Below are 22704 nucleotides of genomic sequence, written 5' to 3' on the forward strand. Positions count from 1 at the left end.
GTTACTCCTTCTCCTTTGTCTACTGTACCACCATTGTCTGAGCCAGAGTGAACAAACGGACTGGAATGGTTCACAGGAGGGGCAGGTCCACAGGGCTCTTGTCAGTGGGCCCTTGTAAGGATGGGGAAGAAATTCGGTTCACATTGAAAAGTGGACCTATCTGATTCAAACTTCCTGAAACAATGCACAAACTGAAATGAAATATGCGCTTCTCCAAGTTTTGCAAAGCAGTTCTTCAGCCAAGTAATGTGTACAGAAATGCATACGCTTGCAAAAAAATATGTATAATAAGAAAATTGCACAAACATGTGTGTTTTGGGAGAACTTTGCACTAAAATGCTGAGGGAATTTTCATGAGGACTTCCTTAAAATTAAATAAATTTGCAAACTGATGTGAAAATGAATGGAACCTATGACTGGAAAAATGAGAAGCTGAGAGAAACCGAAACTGACAAATTTGCCCATCCCTAGGCAGAGGCCCAACCATGCTGACCTAGGACCTGGGACCAGCCTCTTCCAAGTCCTTAGGTGGCAGTGGCCTCTGGGAGGACTGAAGCTCCTGCTTTATGTCACAGAGATTTTTATGAGCTTTTGGCATTCTCAGCCAGCCCTGGCAATCTCACAGATTCCCTGGATCTCATTAACTGCTGTGTTAGAAACACACAGACCTTGTCAGGAAAATAAAGCAGCTGCAGTTCTTGCAGAATCCAGAATTTTAACAGCAATTCTCAGTGCGCTAAAACTGGACAGGTGTGTCTAAAACTCAGTTAAACTCTTCCATCAAAGGGAAAGCCAGGTGGAGCAAGACTTGGGGGTTTCAAACTGCTTAGCACTCCTAAATCAGAGCCAGATTTTCAAAGCTTTCAACTCTCATTAAAGTATTAAAATAATCAAGGGATTCCCAAAACTGCTGAGCATCCAGTATCTGCCACTGAAACATAGAACTAGCAAGCATTATGGGTGCAAAGAAAGAGCTGTCTGAAAGACCAAGCAGATTTGTTTTTGTTTTAGTAGTACCACTGAAAAAGCACTGAACACTTAATGTTTTGTAAAGTTTCCAGCTCTGATGGGGAGTTATAGTTAGTTTATTGTCTATTTAAAGTATATAACCTAAGATGATGTAGAAGGTACGGAACAACAAGATGATAAAAGACAGCCATGGCAGAAAAACAAGGGAGGTTGGAGATGTGGACGCAGTAGAAAAGATGAATAGGACAATATGACCTTAGACTGAGTCAAAGCATTTGTCCATCTAGCTCAATATTGTTGACACTGACTGACAGCAGCTTTCCAGAATTTCAGGCAAGAATTTTTTTCTACCCCTACCTGGAAACACCATGAATTGAACCTGGGACATCTGGCATGCAAATCGGATGTTCTGCCACTGATCTACATCACTCACAGTACTGAGCGATGGCCCACACAAAGTGGAATTGTGTGATGAACCTGAAAGTGCTTTCTCATGGAGATTTTACATTGTGGAGGATTAATTTATATTTTAAACTTTGTATCTTGCATATTTTATTGTTGCAAGCTGCTTTGAGGCCTCTATGGTGAAAAGGAGGATAATTATTTTTTTTTAAATAAGCGAGCTAAATAAATAAATGATCAAAAGGCAAAAGTGTAATAAAGAAATGAAATTAGTTTTGTGGTTGGTTTCTTTTCTCTTTCATTTGTGTTAATGCAGCTTTGGTGTTGATGCATTTGGGAGAATTGAAAATGGGTGAAAAAACCCCCCACCAGTGTTAGCATGTGTGTGTATGTGGGGTGGGAAGGGAATAGTTTATGAAAGTGATAAAATTATAATCACTTCCTTGCAGAAGTCTGCGTCTAATTTTAAAACTTAACCAGAAGATGAATCATCAGTGGGAGTCAGAAATATTTCATGACATTTGAAGTTTTTTTTTGTCCTTAAGTCTTTGACTGTCCAATTCCTTTCTTTTTGTGACAAGAGACAGATCCCAAAACTTACTGAGATGACTATTTCTTATGTTCCTATATGTTTAAAATAGGGTTATATCTTGCACTGCTTTTGAAGTTGGATGGAAAAGGACTGTTTCCAAACGGAAAACTCTTATTCTAGGTATCAGTTCAAACAATAGATTTTTGGATGAATAATAATATTCTGAAACACAGATTAATAAAGAAATACTGACAGATGTTGGAACTGCACAGTGCAAAAGGGAGCCCTCATGATGGTGATAGCAATAATACTGGTTTATTGTTGTTCCATTCAATGTTCCAAGCAGTGATGTTTACAATTTTCCATTTGGTGTAGAAATAAAAAAGAATAGAAATATATATAAAACCAACATGCTATAATTGTCAGAGAGCTACAGGAAAGGTTTATGGGATAGACCCACCTGCCTTTAAGTAAAATAGAGGAATCAGACAGGAATGGCCATTGTTTGCAATCTGTTATTGGAACCATTAGCAGTCTCATCAAACAAAACACATGGACAAGAGGAGTGGCAGCAAATGGACTGATCCACAATTTGGTATATGATGAATATTTCATACTATTCATCTCATGGATCTGTTCAATTACTGTCAGAATGGGATGTCCCAATGCTAATAACCCTTCAGTTTTAATATTATGATAAATCAGAACAGCATATTAATGGAACAACTGAAGAGTGCAAAGAGATTATAACCAGATTCCTATTTGCATGGGGTATAAAAAGCTGGATATATATGGGAGTCAACATCTAAAAAAGCTCAATAACTTTGACCTGATCCCCCCAATGGGTAGATCATTGCCAGTTTTTTATTCTGTGAGTAGATCGCAGTCTCTTGGGAGTTGGACATCCCTGATATATATAATTATTTCCGCTCCTTGATGTCTAGGGATTTAAAGGAATGGATGATCTATCATGGCATGATGGCCAGGCAGATTTAGGATCTGTGTTACCAAAAAAGATCCAATGTGAATATCCTCTCTGACTTCTTTAGACTACAACCAGACACATTAAGCTTGGTGGCAATCCGTGCAGGAAATGCGGAATCAGGTCTATCTGGATCAATCGTTCTGCCACCTGCTATGTGGATCAATCGTTCTGCCACCTTGTTCATAATCAGTGAGAAGGGGAGCTAGCTGGAGTGTGATTCCACTGGCAGTGAGGGAAACCCTGTTCTCCCAGCAGTAGAAAAGAAACAGTCTCATTCTCTTCCTCCTCTATATTGAAAAAAACCCAGTTTGTTCACTGGTGAACAAAAGTCTTCAACTGTCATAGACAATTTCAAGTAGTGTGTAACAAGTGGAAGTCAGGCTCCCAAATTGTTTTCCCTTTTAGTCTGAATTTCCAAATTATGAAATGATTGCCCGACACAAATATTTACTGGTATCTGCCTTGTTTTCTGTTCTAATTCAGGCCTTATTCATTGAAGTGTTGACATTCATTGTGACATCTGGAAAAGGATATAATGAGTATTTTTTGTGTCTTGCCCTTTTATTTCTTGGAACACGTCTGCCCATAGCGCATTTAGGTGGAAATGGAAATGTTCCTTGCAAGTCTTACAGGTTGTTCGACACATGAGTCTCTGTAACAGGGATGGTGATCACATTATTTTCACTGGTCAGACAGTCTATTAAGTTTGACTTGGAGTGGAGGGAACAATATAACACCTGAAGACAAGCCAATAGAGGTTTGTTATGCAATGCAAGGGAGCCCGAAAAAGGTTGTTTCCAAGTTCTGCTGGGAAGTACCCCATTCATACACTAGTTATTCCAAATGTTAACCTACAGACCAGTGAAAAATTCTTGAATTAACTTACAGAATCAAATACAGATGGAATGATAGGATATTCTCAGAAAGAAGTGACTCATTGTTCATGATTAAATAGATAGTGATGGATATTTGACAATTTACTATTTTTCCAAAGAAGCTTTATGTACCAAAGGCTAAACGATAAGATTAAGGGTTATTTTATTCCTTGAAACAAATCCTAAGGGTTTAAATAAAAATAAAAATAAAAATGCGAATGTCAGTTGTTTGAAATGGGATGAGATATGTCCTTGGAATGTAAAACAAGGGTTTTGTTTTTTTAACATATGGCAACACTATTTGCAAGGAACACGATTCTTTTTTCATTTTTTTGCACTTGATGCCAATTGCATGCCTTCCGTAAGTGGTTTTGAAGGATATGTTATATGATCCTAACCAGGTTTTCAGGAGACCTGGATGGCAAACTTGTATACCCCAGGTCTTCCACTATACTAGCAGGCTTCAAGTCTTGGAGGTCTAAGATTTTTTATGAGGGTTCCAGTACACAGACCCACAACACCTGTCATTCTTTCTCTTTTTTTGAACTGTTCACTAATTTTAGCTGCATCTATCAAACAAAATGGTCAGGTGTCATAACTCAGTTGTTAGTTCAAGAGATGTCTCTCTCTTTCCATGTTTATAGATATTGTTCTGTAGTCCTCTGCAGCTGGGTCTCAAAGCAGCTTACAAAATAAAGCTATAAAATATACTAAATTCAAAACATAAATTTAGAGCTTCTTAGGATTCTTTCTGTAGTGATGAAGGCATGCTTTTCTCGTTTTCACTCAAGCAAACTTAAGAAAGATAATGGATTGTTAGCTTTTGAAATATGAAGGAATTGGCATGACTGATTTAACGTATTCTAGATTCAATTATGTATCATTTATACTGTGGTTAGAATGATCCCCACCTCCCAGAATATGATTCTGTGAAGACTTCTGAAAGCTCAGGTGTGAACATTACCACATTACTTAAATTATTGTCAATAAAGGGATTATGGCATGTGTGCTTTTAAAATGGAGAACTTTGTCTATGAATTCCAGAAAAACGTATGCATTAGAAGTAAGGATTGATGTACACATCATGAAATTAGGTGGTGTGCTCAATTTCCCCCTTTTCCCTTTTAAAACTCATTTCTGCGTAAGGTGGATTAGGATCAAAATCTTACTGAGCTTCAGACTCGGAACACAATGAAACAGCAAAAATACGCAAACCAGATTACTTGCTTTGTTGCTTACGTCTACCAAAACCCCATTTACAAAACAGCTCTTGTTTTCAGAGGGAGGATCATGTAGTTCAATAATAACAGAAACAGTTTAGTATTTGTAGATTAGATGCTAATACATAAACAGCATTTTTTTTAAAGGAATGGTTCTGGATAGATGACCAAATAGATTTTTTAAAGATGAACTATGTCTCCCTCTGATTTTGAAACAGAGATGGGCAAATTTGTTAAATCCCATCAAGCTGAAACTGTTGGATAATATATTCATTTTCTCTCCTCTGTCAGCAAAGCAGCCCAAACAGCTGTGATGGGAAAAATGTCTTGACACCAAACTATTATTTATAGACACATATGCCTTTTACAAAAAAAAAAAAATGCTCATAAACAATTTTTAGTGTCTTAGGCTGCAATCCTATACACACAAATTCAGTAGTAAGTACCATTCGAGTTGAGTGGGACTAACGTTTGAGAAAAAATGCATAGGATTGCATTCATTGTTTTAATCATAAAAGTACACACACACACACACACACACACACACATACAGGAAATAACATAAAAGCCATGCCAATATATATCTTGATTATTAAAACTATGAATTTTATTATGCTAAAAGTAATTAAAACAATTATGTAGTTAAGATAACTTTGCTATAGGGCACACAGAAGTTGTTTTGGGAACAGAAAAAAACTGTGTGCCAATGATAGTATGGTATATTAAAGTATTAATTTGAATTTAAAGAGCTGTTATTGGTTCTGTGAATGTTACTGGAGTTAAGCTGATCTAGTGTTACAAGGGAGCAGATGTTTCATGAAAATATTACCCAGTACATGATTAGGCATGTACAGTGGTACTTCAGTTTTCGAATGTAATACGTTCCGGAAGACCGTTTGAGTTCTGAAACGTTCAAAAACTGAAAACTCGACAGTCGACAGCTAGAACTCAGGATCTTGCACTCAGTGGAAGCCGCGTGGCATGTTTGACTTCCAAGGTGTGTTCGGACACCGAAGCATTCACTTCTGGGTTTACAGCGTTCAAAAACTGAAATATTCATCAACAGAGACATTCGAAAACTGAGGTACCACTGTATAGGATTATAATGTAACTAAATATATTGAATCATATATAGCCTTTGAAGAAAGTAGAACAACCTTACCACAAACTTTCACCTAAGTCTCTATTGCACTGGGAATCTCTAATGACCAGCCCTGACTACAACAATGTTATTTGAGGTTTGTACAGCAATATATGAGATTTCCATATCTGGGTCTTCTTGCATTGCTGGATTCACCTTGCAGTTCTGTGTTTCTAAAACACATTCATATGAAGCTCATCTTCCAGATCTGGAACAGTGTTTGGGACTAGTGAAAGAGGATTCTGAACTATGCCCTCGTGGATTTCGACAAACAAGGGGATGTAGGTAACAAAATCCAGGAAAGATAGAACACCTGCTTTTCCGCGGTTGAACTTCTGCAGGGCCTGAAAAGAAAATTTCAAAGAGAGCTTTAACATTATGAAAGTTGGTTTCATAATCAGATTCTTAATTAGAAATGCATGGAACCTGTTATAATTTTGCTTGACGATATCACGCAATGGACTTAGCAACATATATGCCCTGATCTAGTTGGGTGCAGTGCCTTGGGGGCACAGCAGGGGCGCCACAACTAACAGGTGAGGGTGCATCAACTTTTGTCATTTGAGATCCCAAGGTCTCCCACTGCCATAGACAAGGCTCCCTCGATGCACCTAGAGGAGCCAGGAGCACCGGAGAAGTGCTAGCAACTGTTCAGCGACTTTGGGTTAGGGTTGGGTTGGGTTGTCAGACATAGAAGTGTGATAGCTAGAAATGCCTACCAGCTCCTCATCCATAATAGCTACAGTGGTACCTAGAATCATAAATCATAAAATTGTAGAGTTGGCAGGGACCCATAGGGTCATCCAGTCCAACCCCCTGCAATGCAGGAATGTCAACTAAAGCATCCATGGCAGGTGGCCATCCCTCTGCCTTAAAACCTCCAAGGAAGGAGTCCACAATCTCCCAATGATGCATCCTTACCACTCATTGACTACAGCATCCCGTGATGACTTGCTTGTCTGAATGAGCCATTACAAATTCCTTCAACAGCCAGAACTTTCACATTGCCAACTTGGAGGCAGTCCCCCCTCCCTTTCAGATGTGTGATCACTCCAACTGTGTGTGTGTGTCTGAATGACCACAGTTAAATATGCAATAATAATTTATATAATTATTACTTATACCCTGCCTATCTGGCTGGTAATCATCACTGTCTGTACTTCTCTCCAATTTAGTGACCTCACTGCTTATGATTCCATCCCAACCAGGCGCAAAGTGCCCACAACTCAGAATAACACTTCCTGTGCCTGGTGAAATGGGCTGCAGCCCATGAAAGTGATAAATGTGTTAAGTCTTTAAGGGGCCACAAAACTCTATCGTTTTTGCCTCAGTTGTTGAGTAATCATAGAATCATAGAATAGAATCATAGAATCATAGAGTTGGAATAGACCACAAGGGCCATCGAGTCCAACCCCCTGCCAAGCAGGAAACACCTCAGGTTACATATGCTTCAGGTTACATACACTTCAGGTTACAGACTCTGCTATCTCAGAAATAGTACCTCAGGTTAAGAACTTTGCTTCAGGATGAGAACAGAAATCGTGCACTGGTGGTGCGGCGGCAGCAGGAGGCCCCATTAGCTAAAGTGGTGCTTCAGGTTAAGAACAGTTTCAGGTTAAGAACGGACCTCCGGAACGAATTAAGTACTTAACCTGAGGTACCACTGTACTTGCATTGGAGAGTGGCACTGAAGTTATACAATTCTCATTAGCCTGCTACAGATCCTGTCAATTGTTTAAGAAGGCTGTGGATTCTTATTTATCCAAGAACCTATGTAGGTATATTTATAACAATAAAGATATTATTATTATTATTATTATTATTATTATTAGTAGTAGTAGTAGTAGTAGTAGTAGTACCAGGCACATAGGTCTAGCAGGAAAAATTCCATGTCAACCTGGTTACTCTCCGTTTTGCTTGTTGGTTGCTGTGCTTGCTTCTTGATAGCTGCCCCTAAATTTGAAGGGGGAAATGTTTTCATCATGTAATGACCAAAGCCCAGCTCATGAGAATATATGCTGGCAAAACCGAATGTGTGTATAGATGTGTGTCTAGAATGGAAAATCTGCACCAATGGAGAAATAGCTCCCTTTCCCCTCAGCATGGAACTACTGAAAAAAAGATTGTGCAAAGGCTATTTTGGAGCAGTTAGCAGAGATGCCCAAGAATGAAACAGAGTACATTTTGGATTCTCCAAAAGGTTTTATCCAGATAGGATTTGGAATTATACTGTTCCGCTTTTAACCACCACATAGGCCAGTGATCCTTCAGTATGTGAAAACAAAACCCTGATGAAGGAGCCTGCTAAAGTCATTAAGCTGAATTACATAAAAGCAAACCTCAAAGAATGGTTAAAATGATTAGACTGCTTGTTCACTGAAGATCAAGTTATTTTCCATGGTTGCTTCCCAGCATGGAGTATTTAGTCACTAGTGCCTTTAAAGATCCAAAAATACAAGAGGACAAGAGGCCTCTTAACTATCATCCTGCCCTGTATGCTTGGCACCAAATTCAGACGACTTGGAGAAGTTTCGTTCAAATTGCCTGTTTTTTCTCTTCTACTTTGTATACCTTTCCGTAAGAAAGCAGGCCTATTTTTAGGAGCTGGCCGATGAAGCTGAACCCAGTGGTTTTGACTTTCACAGTTGTTGTTTTTCCTTCCCTTAAATCAAAAAGCAGGGGGCTTGGGGATCATATTAAAGCTTTCCTCTCTCTTCATACAAAGTGGTGACTTTTTAAAAAAGTGTCTACAAATTCTCTTCACGTTTCATTCAGATTGCTAGTTGTTATGATCCTCAGCATCCCTCCTCCTCCTTTCCAAGGTTGCAGGTTCAATCCCTGTATGGGGCAGCTCTGCACTGCAGAGGTTGGACTAGATGATTCTTCTTCTTCTTCTTCTTCTTCTTCTTCTTCTTCTTCTTCTTCTTCTTCCTCTTCCTCTTCCTCTTCCTCTTCCTCTTCCTCTTCCATCTCCTCCTCCTTCTGACCTACTTACTCCAGTTGACATGTCCAATTGGCTTCTATTTGGACAGTTCAAGGACTGAGTTGAGAATTGCAGCTTTACGTTCCAGTCCCATTGATTGGCTGTGATTTGTGCTGCTACCACTACAGCTGGATCCGTTTCCTGGTAAATGGTTCAAAGCTGCCATTTCCACTCTGCTTGCCAGATAAAATCCTTGGAACAGGGTTTAAAAGGAAGCATGAGGTTGTGCTTAGGAATTGTAATGTGGTGCATTGGATACGGTATAATTTGAAATTGGTCACAGTGGGTTACTCAGGTTCAAGTAGTTGCTCAGCTATGAAGCTAACTGGGTGGCCTGGAAAAAGTCATAATCAGCCAACCTAACCCACCAACGGGTCACTGCAAGAATAAATGAGGTATGAATTGCAAAGCACTCTGTGCATCAAAAAAATATAATAATAATAGAAATGATAGTTGATCATAAACACATCCACTTTCATTTTTGGAATGTCACATACATGATTAGCACAGAAAGCATTAGCCAACGAGTGCTGGTAGCTTTTCGGGGGGGGGGGGGAGGCGGCGGTCATTTTACTTGATTTTACAAATACAAATTTGTAATCAAACAGATATCCATATACAGAAATTACTCCGAATGTTGCAACTTCCCCCACCTCCTCCACGGGGTCCCATTTTGAACATGTGCAAGTGCAAATTCTTCCATACTCTAAATATTATAGCAATCCATATTGTCCATGGTATTTGTTACACTACAAGTAGAATCAAAATCCTGCCAGTGTTTCTATCTGCTTACAGTGGTCTCCTGAATAACTTATAATTTTTTCCATTCTTTTATAAAGTTTTTGTCCCCTTGGTTCCAGAGTTTTCCAGTCAGCTTTGCTATTTTGGCATAGTCCAACAGCTTGGTTTGCCATTCCTCTCTGGTAGGGACGACTTCTTCTTTCTGTCTCTGGGCTAGTAGCATCCTTGCGGCTGTTGTTGCAAGTGCTGGTGGCTTTCACTTTGCCAGCAATGGTGCAGCTGAAGCATTGTATTCCATGTGAAAATGCTTGAGCTCCTGCATCTGACCTTATGAGCTACCATGTCGGTGCAGCAGCAGCTCATAGGATTGGGCTACCACTATGTGCTTGAGATTGCAGAGAACAGATTGCAGAAGACCAATAAGAGTTCTGGCGTGAGAAACAGAGGGCAAAAGAATGGCAGATAAGATTGTCAATAATGTAAAATAATGCACAATAAGTCCAAGGAAGCATGCATGTAGTCAACTAAGTAGAGTAGACCCAGTGACATTAACATATCTAGATTAGTCATGATCATTAATCTTAACAGGACTAATCTGAGTATGACTAACATTGGATACAAGCCAGGTGTGCCAGTTGGGGGGCACACTTTGGGCTCCCCTGAAATTCTTTAGGAGGGGGCCAGACCCCATCAATACTGAGCGATGATGTTGCTGTGCTCTACATCAGTGTGTCGTGTCACATGGTGTATGACATCTGACATCGGCCCCTCAATAGTGAGGGCAAGCTGGCGCTCCTGATATAAGCCATGTGCTGTGATGTGGCTTCAGTTCCTCAGAAAAGTGACCACCGTAGGAAGCTCATTGTAGCATCAGCTGTACTATCTCCAGCAAGGAAAAAAATTTTGGCGTCATTATGAAAAGATTCAAAATCAGTGAAGCAGTGTTTCTCTGTTTTCAACTATAGAATACCAAGTTAGTTCAATCTTTCATCTGCTCCAAAATGGTAGTTGTTAGAATATGTTTGTATGGGCATAATAAGAGTAGAGTCAGTTAATGTACAAAATAAATTTAAGGGTCAATAAAGCCCTATATCTGTTTTGTAATAGAAGGAAATGTAACCTATATCCTTTTCTATGAAGATAGTGAGAACTGAAGAGTTTATGAATAAGAAGCAAAATGGTTAAGAGAGAAAAAACATCTGAATTGACCTACTGTATGTGTCAATGAAAAGATCTGACCTTATAATCTGCCGTACCTGCCATATACCTGCAGTATATCATTTATTCTAAACACTAGTGCCATTTGATACTCTCTCATTCTACTAATGCTACTCTCAGCTGAAAACAACTAGGCCAAACGAACTTTGGTTTTTATTATCTCCAAGGCATATATGATGTTTTGGATCATACATGGTACAGTAAGCCTAGGTCTGGAAAACTAAAGTCATAGCAAGGAGATCCGTCTCTACAGCTTTATGTTTAGCTCTTCACTGTCAAAGTGCCCCAGCCTCTGAAAAGTATCATATAAGTATATAAATATTTCAAGGGGAGTGGGTGAAAGTGATCATCTCAGGAAATGCAACCAGAGATTTTGGACTGGTGCCATGCAGCCATGAAAAGAAAATGGGATTGTGAAGGGTTTGACTTACAAAATTAATAGCCTCCAATGAAAATCCACCTGCTGCCAGCTCAAGTGCCAATCGGCGAATGCTGACTGATCCTCCAGTCGTTCTGTTTGTTTTCCTTCCTTTCTCTCCTTCATCGTCCTGGAGGAGATGCCAGAGATCTTTTGCTTTCTCAATACGAACGCTTAAGGCTTCAAAATCCAGTTTATTGACCAATTTCTTAATCACTGGGCTATGGGTAAGGAAACCAAGATAAGATTATTTCAACATCTGCTCCTTTTTATGAATTACATAAATGAAATTACTCTTCAGATTTTTAGCAGTAGAGTGATATGGATTGTAAATATTTTTCATTGATAGAATGTTTCACACAAGGAATTAAAGCTGCAAGAATTTAATTCAAGGTTTGACAAAATAATAGCACTGATGTCATAGTCTTTTTCTCCTTGAACATTTTTCTTACTGAACTGGCTCAACAGAATGTTTATTAATTGCATATGGATCTGGCCATTTCTCTATTCCCAACAGGTTGCCACCGGCACCTGCAGGGCACCAGCAGCTATTTAAAATGTCTTTTTGGTTGGAATCTTCCTGAGCTATTGACAATGATACCCACCTTTTGTGGAAGAGGCAGTGGTGACAGTTTCAAACAACCTGCTTAGTAGCAAGCACAGTTTTCTAGAAGATTCTGCAACTCTGCAAATGCAGCTCTGCATTTTGTAGATCTCCACAGTGAGCACAAAGATGAAGGGATGCATATTGCACAAATAATTGTGTGTGTCTCCAGGGTGTCATTTTGCAGGAGGGATTCAATCATAACCTGGAAACTGAGGTTTGCATAATTGAAATGAATAAAAGTGCTCTGTTGCCCTAGTGCAACAAATCCACTTTTTCCAATGGGATTTTTGCATTTAGGAAAGTGATGGGAAAATGCAAGTGTTGAATGCTGACATACAAACACCCCACAAGTAAATCAAGATGAACGCTCAAGGAAGAGGTCAAGAGCCCTTTGTGAACTGAACTCTCTTGTGCATGTCAGTCATGGGAAAAGCCTGCAATATTGTGACTACTTGACTGTTTATGAGTCATGGCAACAAAAGAAACACTTTCAGGATTGCAACCTCAGTGGCAACTTAGTGCCATTATTCCCTTAATTTTCCAAGCAATGAGCACGAAGCTTTGTTCCGCAAAGCCTTAAGAAAACAGTAAAAAGGAGTTGAACGTGTGCCACATAAATGGCACAGGCTGCTGGATTAATTGTTGGCGCTCACAGGGCAATGGGCAACCTTCCAGTTGGGACATAGTTTGAAGTGCGATGGTGCCAGCCTGATATATTACTGGGAGGAAGCCAATTCTGTACAAAGCAGTTGAAGAGGAGGTGACACTAAGGGGCAGAGGGAGAAAAGAAAGGGAGTGCATCCTGAGGTGATTGGTATGTCCTACAGAGACTACCAAAGAAAAATGTTGTTGTGTTAATTGGGTGTGTTAGTTACACTATTTTGCAGATGAACTTGCTAAAAATACACATGGAACAACTTTAGGTTCTAAACAAGGAATGAAAAATGTGTGTAACTGTGAGAAGAAAATTCGTGAAAATGAAATGTTTTCTCTATCAGTATAATGCTTCCTATTTGGGGAGGATGCCAGCAAAATTGCTCATCTTGTTTGGCTACCTAGTTCCTACCTAGGTTTAGGAGTTACTGTCTATCTTCTCCTTCTCCTTCTCCTTCTCCTTCTCCTTCTCCTTCTCCTTCTCCTTCTCCTTCTCCTTCTCCTTCTATTTCTGGCATGCTCACATTCCATCCGGGAAGTGAAGAGGATCGCCTTGGGCTCAGGTGGCGGTTAGGCATTGGAATGTGTTGTTGGTGTTTCGGGGGGCAAGGTGTGGCTATCGCCTTCCCCGACAATTTTGGGTATTTATTAATATTAATATTAATATTAATATTAATATTAATATTAATATTAATATTGCTTTCAGAATCTGGCTGTCCAATTTTGGAAAATGGATGCTGAAGGAGATGAACATATGGTCTGACCCTTCAGGGGTCTTCTTTTTTTATCGACTACCTTCAGTCTAGACACCATGGAAACTTGGATATTTGGCTCTATTTTGCCACAAGAAGCTTATTTTGAACAGAAGTCTAAAATCCGAGAATTGCCAAGATCAAATCAATACTATCGCAAGTGCACAAGTCACTTTCTGGCTGTTTTCTCAAGCATAGGTACTATCTGTTTTAGGTTCTAATAACATTCATACTGGCCAGTGCTCTTTTCTGGGGGGGAAGCAGGGGTACGCATACCCCTAAACATTTTGTGAATCTTTGTACTTCTGTCCACTTACTGTATTTATTTCCCCCTATTTCTTTTTTTTAAAAAAAATGATATTTATTAATATTTCACAAACAATAAAAACTAATTCCAACATTTAAGCTACAAAAACAAAACAGATAAAAAATACACCATAGAAAAACAGTTGATAGGAAAAAGAAGAGAAAAGAAAGAAGAAAGAATAAGAAATAAGAACAAAGAGAAAAGCCAAAAATTTAAACTAAAGATAGATTTCAACTATAAAATGGAGATTTTCTTGAGTCAAAACGAGAGTACCCCTAAACATTTTTTTCAAAAAAAAACAAACCCCACTGACACTGGCTCTTCATCAATCAAACTCATAGACAGAAACACACACACACACACAGCAGCCATACTTTTGCGGAAGTTTTCTTCTTGTGTTTTGCTTGTGCAATATGGACATCTTCCACTTAGAAGGTACAAAGAAGCTATTATGACTATTATGTTTTTTTAACTCTCACCACCCCCTGCCCTGGTAAAGTATTCATGAAGTTACGGGAACGGCTAACTCATTTAGAAAATGTAATGTAAGCCCCATGACTGATACAGTATTGCATCAAATTCCAGTTTACTAAAGGGAGGAGAGTGGGTTATTTTTGATGCAGCCCCTTTTCAACTGCCTTCTTTACTGGAAGAGAACAACAAATCCCTTTTTATTACAGCATAAGGACTGTGAATTGGTAAATATTTTGAGAATTTTGCCTGTAGTGTTTGCCTACTGAGACATTTTTAAAAAATGCCTGTGAAGTCGTACGGCTGGTAAGACTATTCAGTCATACCTTTGCTGCCCTCAACTTCTTCAAATCTCATGCCAGTAAGAAAGACCAGCGGGAGTCCTGTTCTTCCTTTGCAGCTGTCTTCCTCATAAACATCACCCATGGTATCCCATTTTATAGAAGCCACAAAACATCCCATTAAGCTTTCCCATGGTTCTTTTCTTCATGGCCGCAGCACAATATGGCTGCTGATCATGGAACCGGACATTTGATCATATTCAGGATCTGTACAATAAAAGGCATGCCTCAACTTCACAGTTAACGTGTTTTCATGGAATTACTCGGTTGGATAATATGCTTTTGTTTATCATTTTTAAAAATGAAATCTATGTAGCATACAGTCCTGTCAACCTTTTTTTTCTCTCATGAAAGAATGTTTATACCTGCGGGCAAGGGCTAATGCACTGAAAGGCCTGCATTCATGGGCAGAGTACTAAGCGATTCATGGTTGCCAAGGTAAGCAGTGAAGGCATCCCCTCAGCAACTCTGCTGGGTCTAAAGGAAACAGTCTCCAAGGAAACAGGCTAACTTCCTTGGAGACCAAAAATGTCCCACTTTCTTAGGTGCAAGAAAATATTCAATCCTACAGCGAGAAGCAAAGGGATGCAATGTGTTCTATTTTTAGTTTTTCACAGTAACTTAATTTAGATTTTGCCCAAGGGTATCACTTAATTTCAGGGGGCACAGGGACTAATGAGCCACCATGGTAGAACTCCTGTCTGAGACCAGAGTCTCTTACATTTGCAAGTGTTGTGGAAGGGAACAGACCGTTTATCCTACAACAAAGTTTCAAGGATCAGCTGCAGCACTGTTTGTAGCCACAAGCTTGTTTTCAATATTGCAACCGGGGGAGGAAAACACCATGAAAGCTTTTTATTGGTGGCCTCCTTATACACAGCTGCTATCACATTCCCGTCAGGTTTCATAGATACAACACTTTTATCAGGCAAATGGAATAGCTGTCAATAAGAGGCACCCTTTGATGGTCCGAATTAAGGATGTCCCCCTCCCACCCACCCAGGAGTTGAAATGTGTCATCTTGACTGTGACGCTTGCTTTGAAAAGACATCAATGTGCCACTTTCATCAAGAGTCAAGACAGTCAAAAGTAGTCTGGGAAGTCCCACTTTATCTGCCACATACAATTTTGCTTATGATGTATGACGTCACTATAATACATTTGCGATCATGCCTCTGTGATTGTCTCTAACAGTCCAGATGGCATATCTAATAGATGTCAGTCTTCCCCACTCTGTCCATAAAAGTCAACTCGATCTTCTCTTTTAAATTTTTCTTTAAATCCGACTTATTTTGCAAAGCTGTTTTCAATTTGTTTTCCTGTATCTCAGGCTAGGGATCTTTGCAAAGTTCCACCTGGCCCATCACATTTCAGTCTCTCTTGTGTGTGCTGCCGTGTGTTTTACACATACTTTGGGTGCCCACACATAGAAGCACCTGGGGTACAGTCACACTGCATCAGTAGCCCCATTTTGAAAGCCACAACAGAGTAACTGGAGACTGGGCACTAATCAAGATCATATACAGTTGTATGTTGGATCTCAAATGCCTTAGCTCCCGAACAAATCGGCTCCTGAACAATTGAAACCTGGGACTGAGTGTTCTGGTTTTCGAACTATTTTTGGAAGCTAAACATCCAACGGGGCTTCTGCGGCTTCCGATTGGCTGCAGGAACTTCTTGCAGCCAATCGGAAGCTGCACTTTGGTTTCTGAACATTTTGGAAGTTGAACGGACTTCTGGAATGGATTCCGTTCTACTTCCAAGGTACGACTGTATATGGGCACATTCCCATATTTACATAATTTAATAGGTGCTCCAGACCTGGGCTTATAACTTCTGTCTTCATTTTATCGTCTAAAGTGAACTAGTTGCCTTCATTTTATTGTCTAAAGTGAACTAGTTGCCTGTGAAAATCAACAAGATCCAGCCTGAAGGCATACTGTGCTTGTGATGCAAAGAATCCCCTCAACTCATCTTTGCTTACTGGTGGAAGGTAGTTGGGCTTGAGCAAACCTTCCCCGCCCCAATTTCCACTGACTCCCCTCCTGCTGCAACCCTCTGCACCACATCTCATGCTGTTTGGGAGGGCTCTCTGAACTTCAGGAGGAACTTTGTGGAGAGGGGATACAAGAAGCTGCAGTGGGAGCTAGCAAGTGGGGAAGCTCCCCATAGTATAATACACCTTGTTCTTTTTAGATTCCAGCCAGTTTGATTCTGATTCAAACCTGTGTGATTAAGGCAATATAAAAGGGGGCAATTATAAGGATGTTTAGGGAATCCAACTTCCTTGCCTGCTTCTATCATTGCAATTTAAAAGTCCTGTTTCAAAACTTCCCAAAGCAACCTTAGCTTATTTCTGCTGATCTGGAACCAGAGATGAATTTTTATTTTTAAAAATTGAATATTGAAGGATTCGTTATTGTGCATACAAATGGTTGTTGCACGTGAAATTAGCTGACCTTAAAAGCCTGAGCTATTATTGTACATGCATATTTATTCCATATGCCTCTTTGATTAAGTTTAGAAGAAGGCAAGTGAAGTGAGCAGCACTGAAGTGACCTTCCCAGGATGTATGGGCAGTGGGTATGGAGGTCCTGGGATGCCCAGACAACAACACTCCCCTCTTGGCATCACTGATGCGATCCAAAGGAAAGGAAAGCAATATGTTAAGTACCATCTTGGATGTAGGAGTTGCCATAAGGAGGCGTCCAAGGGTCTTAGGGACTCTACTGCATATTTTTGTAGGATATACTCCTTAGCCCTTTCTTCTCCCAAAGCTATCCCACAAGACAGTGGAGGTTTAGGATTACAGTATTCCATCTCCTAGGTTGATGAGCCTCATCTGCCCTTCGCTTCCATCTACAGCACATACAGAAACTGCCTTCATGACCGCTGGGCCCACTACTGGTATCAATACATCAGAGCCGGTACAACTTTGCATGCAGGGGAAGCCCCTAACTCACCAAGGGTTTGAGGCCCATCAGCTACCCTCACCTGGTTTAGCCGGCCAGGCCAAAGCTGGGGCGTGGTTGCTGTTGCATGAGCCACAGGTGAGAACTGAGTGCAGGGTGGGACCAAAGGTGGAGAAATACTCCAGAAGGAACTCAATGTGCCCCCCACCAGAGGTACTACCACTCCCCTAACATCCATACATCCTAGAGAAAAAATAAAGTGGATTCAAGAAATTATGCCAGATTTTTTTTAGCAATTCCTGAGTTCTGCATTTGATTGGTTTTGATGGTAGCCCTAACTGTAAGAATAAATGAACTTCCTTGAGGAACAAAATATTTTCATAAGTGATACACATTGTGAATTCAGCTCTCCACCACAGCCTAACTATACATTATGCTTTGCCTCAACTGACAAATGTTTATTGACAGAAAGCATGAAGATGACACATTAACGAGAAGGCTTGACATTCTCATCCAAGGATGACTTCATCAAATTGACCACTAGACAAATAAACAACTTGGTTCTTGTAAAATGAATAAATTGATATGAAGTCACTGGGAAGATGATAAAATTATAGACAAAAATATATAGACAAAACACTTGAATCACTTCCTGATGAACCCAATAAACCATAGCAGGTTCATGCTAAGACCAAGAACGAGGCTCAGCCAGACCGAGTACCTCTGTAATTACTATTGTTCCAGTAAACATTTTTACAATTAAGTGTCTTGTGTTTACACTTACTCCTCATATATGTTACAAATAAAGCAATAAGACATGGATCCTACAACAATAATAAATCAGAAACAAGTAGAAAAAATAATAATCCCAGGTATAACAGTTCCTATACTATATACACATGGATTCATTCATTTGATGTTTAAATAACAAGGAAATCATTTGTATTAGGGCAGCAAGATTTATTTGCTAAACTGTTTGCAGATTAACTGTTATGGGAACATTTTAATTGGAATGACTAGAACCACATACATGTCCCAAAGCCCCAGAAGTGATGGCGTGGATTGGCTCTAATTATATGAACTGGTTTCCATCTAAATATTTTCCACCAGCTATTTTGCTCTGCCTTCTTTTCCTAAAATTGAAGCTGCAAAATAGCCACAGTCACTAATCAGTTTGGTCACTGCAGATGGGCTTTGGTTTACCGTATATTTTCACTTACTCAAGCTGTGTCACTTTCTCAGACAGAGCTGCCACTACACAGAAGAGTTCGAGGTTTAGCCTGTATTGTTGACCTGGGAGTTCAAGAATCTGGAAGAGAAAGAAAAAGCTGCTTACATATATTGAAAGTCATTTGGGTTAATAATCAGTGCCATCAGCTGATGAGCACTGTCAGCTCACGAAACCTTTGTCCCAAGCCTATTAAGCAAATGTAACATAATGGTTCTATGATGAGCTTATGCAATAGTCATTGGCTGATCGAGGTAAGTCATTGTGCATGGGAAAGATGGAGAATCCTCTGTTGGATCAGGAGCCATGTGCAGAAAATGCATGGTTTCCAGAGGTGGCACTCTCCCCAGCACCACCACTTGGAGGTAATATTCATGCTTCTACAGTGGATCAGAAACCATGTGCACAACACAAGACCAATGAACCAATGCTTTAAAAATGAACTATCTGTCACTGTGTGTAGGTGGATAACCTAAAAAAGATAAAATAATAAAAAGTAAGTAATCTCCAAAGCTGCTGTCAGGAATTCATATATAAAAGGGAAAGCCCATTTTTGTGTTTAAACTAAGGTGTTAGGAAACACAACTGTTCAGCATTATGGGCCATTTCCTTTGTAACCATTGTAGTGTATGCCCTAATTGCGTTAAGCTAGCAGAAAGCATAAATCCTGTGGATAAAAGAAAGTATGTTTCTGAGGCGTTTTAGAACTGCAACTACAAATGGTGCTGCATATCCACATAGCCTCATTTATGGTGGAGTGAGAAAGGTCAGCAGCGGAATCTGTGGACACTGAAGCTGTATTTGGAACAAAGACTACAAGCCTCATAGGTGAAATGTTTTCTGGATCTAAGACATAATGATAAGCATTTTGGACTCTTGAAAAAGTTACCAGTCTGAGGCTCAATGGGAAGCATAGTTAAGAAGAGAAAAGTTTCCATTTAACAGAACTGGCCTCTATTGTGTCTTTTTCACTGCATCCTGAATAATCTGCTTGCCTATTTTAAGGAAAGTTGGAAAGTGCTTATCAGAAAGGTAATCATCATCATCATCATCATCATCTGGGTTGTGCTTCAGGGCTGATGAGCTTAGTGCTGTTCTTTTCTTTAGAGGGTCCAGCACTGAGGAGAAGCATCTTCTTTCCCTCCAGTGATTCTGGGCCCTGATATATGACCATAGTGGGATGCTATGCTGGGAGCAGGGCCCAGAGGGAAGGATAGTCCAGTGCAGCTGCCTAACATTTCTGTTTCAAATGTAAGGTTTTAAAAGATTAAATTATACTGGCTTCAGCTACAGTGGGACAGCTGAAGCCCCAGACACCCAAATGGCTCCACCTAGTCCTGCATTTCACTGCACTGAGACTGATAAGTTGTGGGTTGACATAGCAGACGACACAGCGATTTCTCCAAAGCAGCTCTTTATTTTGTAAGCTGGAGCAGAACTAACTGAGGAGCTCAGTCAGCCTGCTTATATAGAGCTCCAGAACAATGTAACTGTTGCCATTTTCTAAAACTATCCAATCACTGAACGTCACTTTTTGATCCTTCATTTGCACAACTATCTACAGTATCCCCCTGCTGGCCCAGGGTGAGAACTTCAGTACATAACAGAGACCTGCACCCTCGAAAGCTCACACGGAAAGTTTTAGGATCATGACTGTGCCTAGTGGTTTGTCCTAGGCATCTGGTATTCAGAAGGATACCAACTCAACACTACTCCAGGCTGCAGTGACATAAGCACATAGAATCATACATATTGGAGGCGGTGGATCTTAGCAAAAGTGGTGCCACTATCAGAGTTCTTGAAAATAGCCCTCCCTCTAAGATATTAATGTCCCCTTTCAGTAATAAAAACTGTGTGTGTGTGCAAGTCCTCTCAGTGGAATGAGAAGGACATTCTACCAAGTCTTGGTTTTTATTGAAGATTCCCACACCAGACCCCAAATAGCATCTGCTCCACCATAATTCCTGCATTAAATTACTGGCGCAATATGTTTATTGCTGGTGGTTAGCTTTTAGCCTTTGAAATAGTTATGATGTGAGCCGTTTTTTATACTACAGTTTGTAAGGAGAAGTCGTAATTCAAATTTGTTTTGCAAATACTTCGACAGACTGAAGCGGTCTTCTTTTTCCTCCACAGTGTTTGAAGGTTTTTGGTGTGTTTTTTTAAATCTAAAATAGTAAGCACTCAATACCTTTTTCTCATGTGCTGCCTGGTATGTGCAGCAGCTGCAGCAGCATAGGCGCCCTATATCTGACTTCCTAAGCCAGTCATGGGTGAGATGGGAAACTAATAATCACACTACTCGAACATCGCCTGACAATGCATTTGTTGTTCATACTTTAAATTAGATGTAGAACACCATAAGCTCCGGACTTCAATGGCCATTGCATATAAATAAAATATATTTCAAGAGCTGGTTGGACTAGACTCAAGCAATGACATGCATGTGTAGCTGAGTGGTCCTTCTCTGCTTCCATGATTTTCTAAACTTATTAGGTTACAGCCAATGAAGTCACTGCAATGGAGCATCTCCCCCACATCACTTGTGCCTTCAGCATCTGCTCTGGGCTTCACCACAACCTTCCAAAGCAGACTGGGGGGCAGTGCATGGTGTGAGGGGAAGATCCACTGCATGAGCAGAAATTCTGTGTGTGCAATGACTTTGCCAGATTCAACCCTCTGTACTAGGGTTAAGCCCAAGGGGATGCTTTGCAGCACACCCTCTTGGTGATCTTTCGATCTTTCTTTCTTTCTTTCTTTCTTTCTTTCTTTCTTTCTTTCTTTCTTTCTTTCTTTCTTTCTTTCAGTAGCTGACAGTTATTGTTTTAATGGCATTTGAAAAGCACTGGTCTCTTCAGGGAACATTGCCATCCTGTCCACAAAATGAGGATCTTGGCCAGCTTGAATGTGTGGCAAATTATAGAGCATTCTCCTCCTAAAACATACAGTTGTGGATATCCTGAAAGGAAGAAAGTCTGCTGGTAACTCCCCTTGATATCAATCCCACAGCAGCCTGCCCTCCGCCCAGATTCCTCCTTTGCCTCAGAAACCATGAAAGTATAACATGCACCTTCCTCTCTCTTTGTTTGGATTTGAAGCCAGGTAGGAGCAGCAGCTATCAATTTAGGTAGATGTACAGCTGAGTAAATAAAATGAAAGGCAAGTATAAATGTGTTTCCTCATGCAAAGTTTGAAAAACAGGCTTGGCAGAAGCAGAGGAAAAAAAATCTAAACAAAACAGGAAAAGAGGGGCTGCTTATAAATTATACTTTTTTCACCTCAAGCTTTTTCGATAGCCCAGAAGTAATAAGAACGGGTGTTTCTTGGACTGGCTAGGCATGCATTCCAGCTCTAAATGGCTTCCTGTTCAAAATGTTCAAAGCCAAGAAGACTGAGGGCTCCCCCCACTTTCTGGGGTTGGTTACAAGTGTGTGAAGCATGAGCTTTTATTTCTGGCCAATGCAAATGTTTTTACATCTCCCCTCCAGCCCCCCAGAAGGATGGCAAAATGTGACCAAACTGTTTTCTTCTTCAGCTAGGAAGTTCAGTGATTAGCCTTCAGTTAATCTGTAAACATTCACACTTCCCGTTAAAGACAGTTTGGGGGCTGGAGAAGAGGACCAGTTCAATGTCATTCTGAATCCACACATGTTACTCAGGCTGAAGGCTTGCTCCACAACTTAGACTGAAGTAACATGAGGGAAAGCTTGGATGTTTGAGGGTGCGAAATGTACTAAACCATTTCCCTCCCAATACACCTGAACCTATAATTCACAAATTATAAACTCTAGGCCCGGTTTTGGGTTTTTGGTCACATCAGCCTCAAATATTATTTAGTACGGCATGTTCTCCATAGATTTTCTTTACAAAATAATGAACACCCTAATTATGTTTCTAAGAGTGAAAATAACACACCCAGAAAAAAAGGATATGTAATGAGTTGTGCCA

At 40.1% G+C, this 22704-nt stretch overlaps 1 protein-coding gene across 1 annotated transcript in view; it reads right to left on the reverse strand.

Annotated features, from left to right (window-relative positions):
• Positions 1-6275: 6275 nt before the first annotated feature.
• LOC308583308 (uncharacterized protein) overlaps positions 6276-22704 on the reverse strand; it is a gene marked incomplete at its 5' end in the record, with an annotated part of 116051 nt that continues 99622 nt past the window's right edge. The window contains 3 exons of the mRNA XM_081187120.1: positions 6276-6468; positions 11498-11705; positions 18749-18837. Of these exons, the coding sequence (XP_081043246.1) occupies positions 6298-6468; positions 11498-11705; positions 18749-18837 (468 nt within the window). The 3' untranslated portion in view covers positions 6276-6297. The remainder of the gene's footprint in view (positions 6469-11497; positions 11706-18748; positions 18838-22704) is intronic.

This window comes from Podarcis bocagei (genome assembly GCF_964188305.1).
Source record: "Podarcis bocagei genome assembly, chromosome: 3".
Classification (NCBI taxonomy): Eukaryota; Metazoa; Chordata; class Lepidosauria; order Squamata; family Lacertidae; genus Podarcis; species Podarcis bocagei.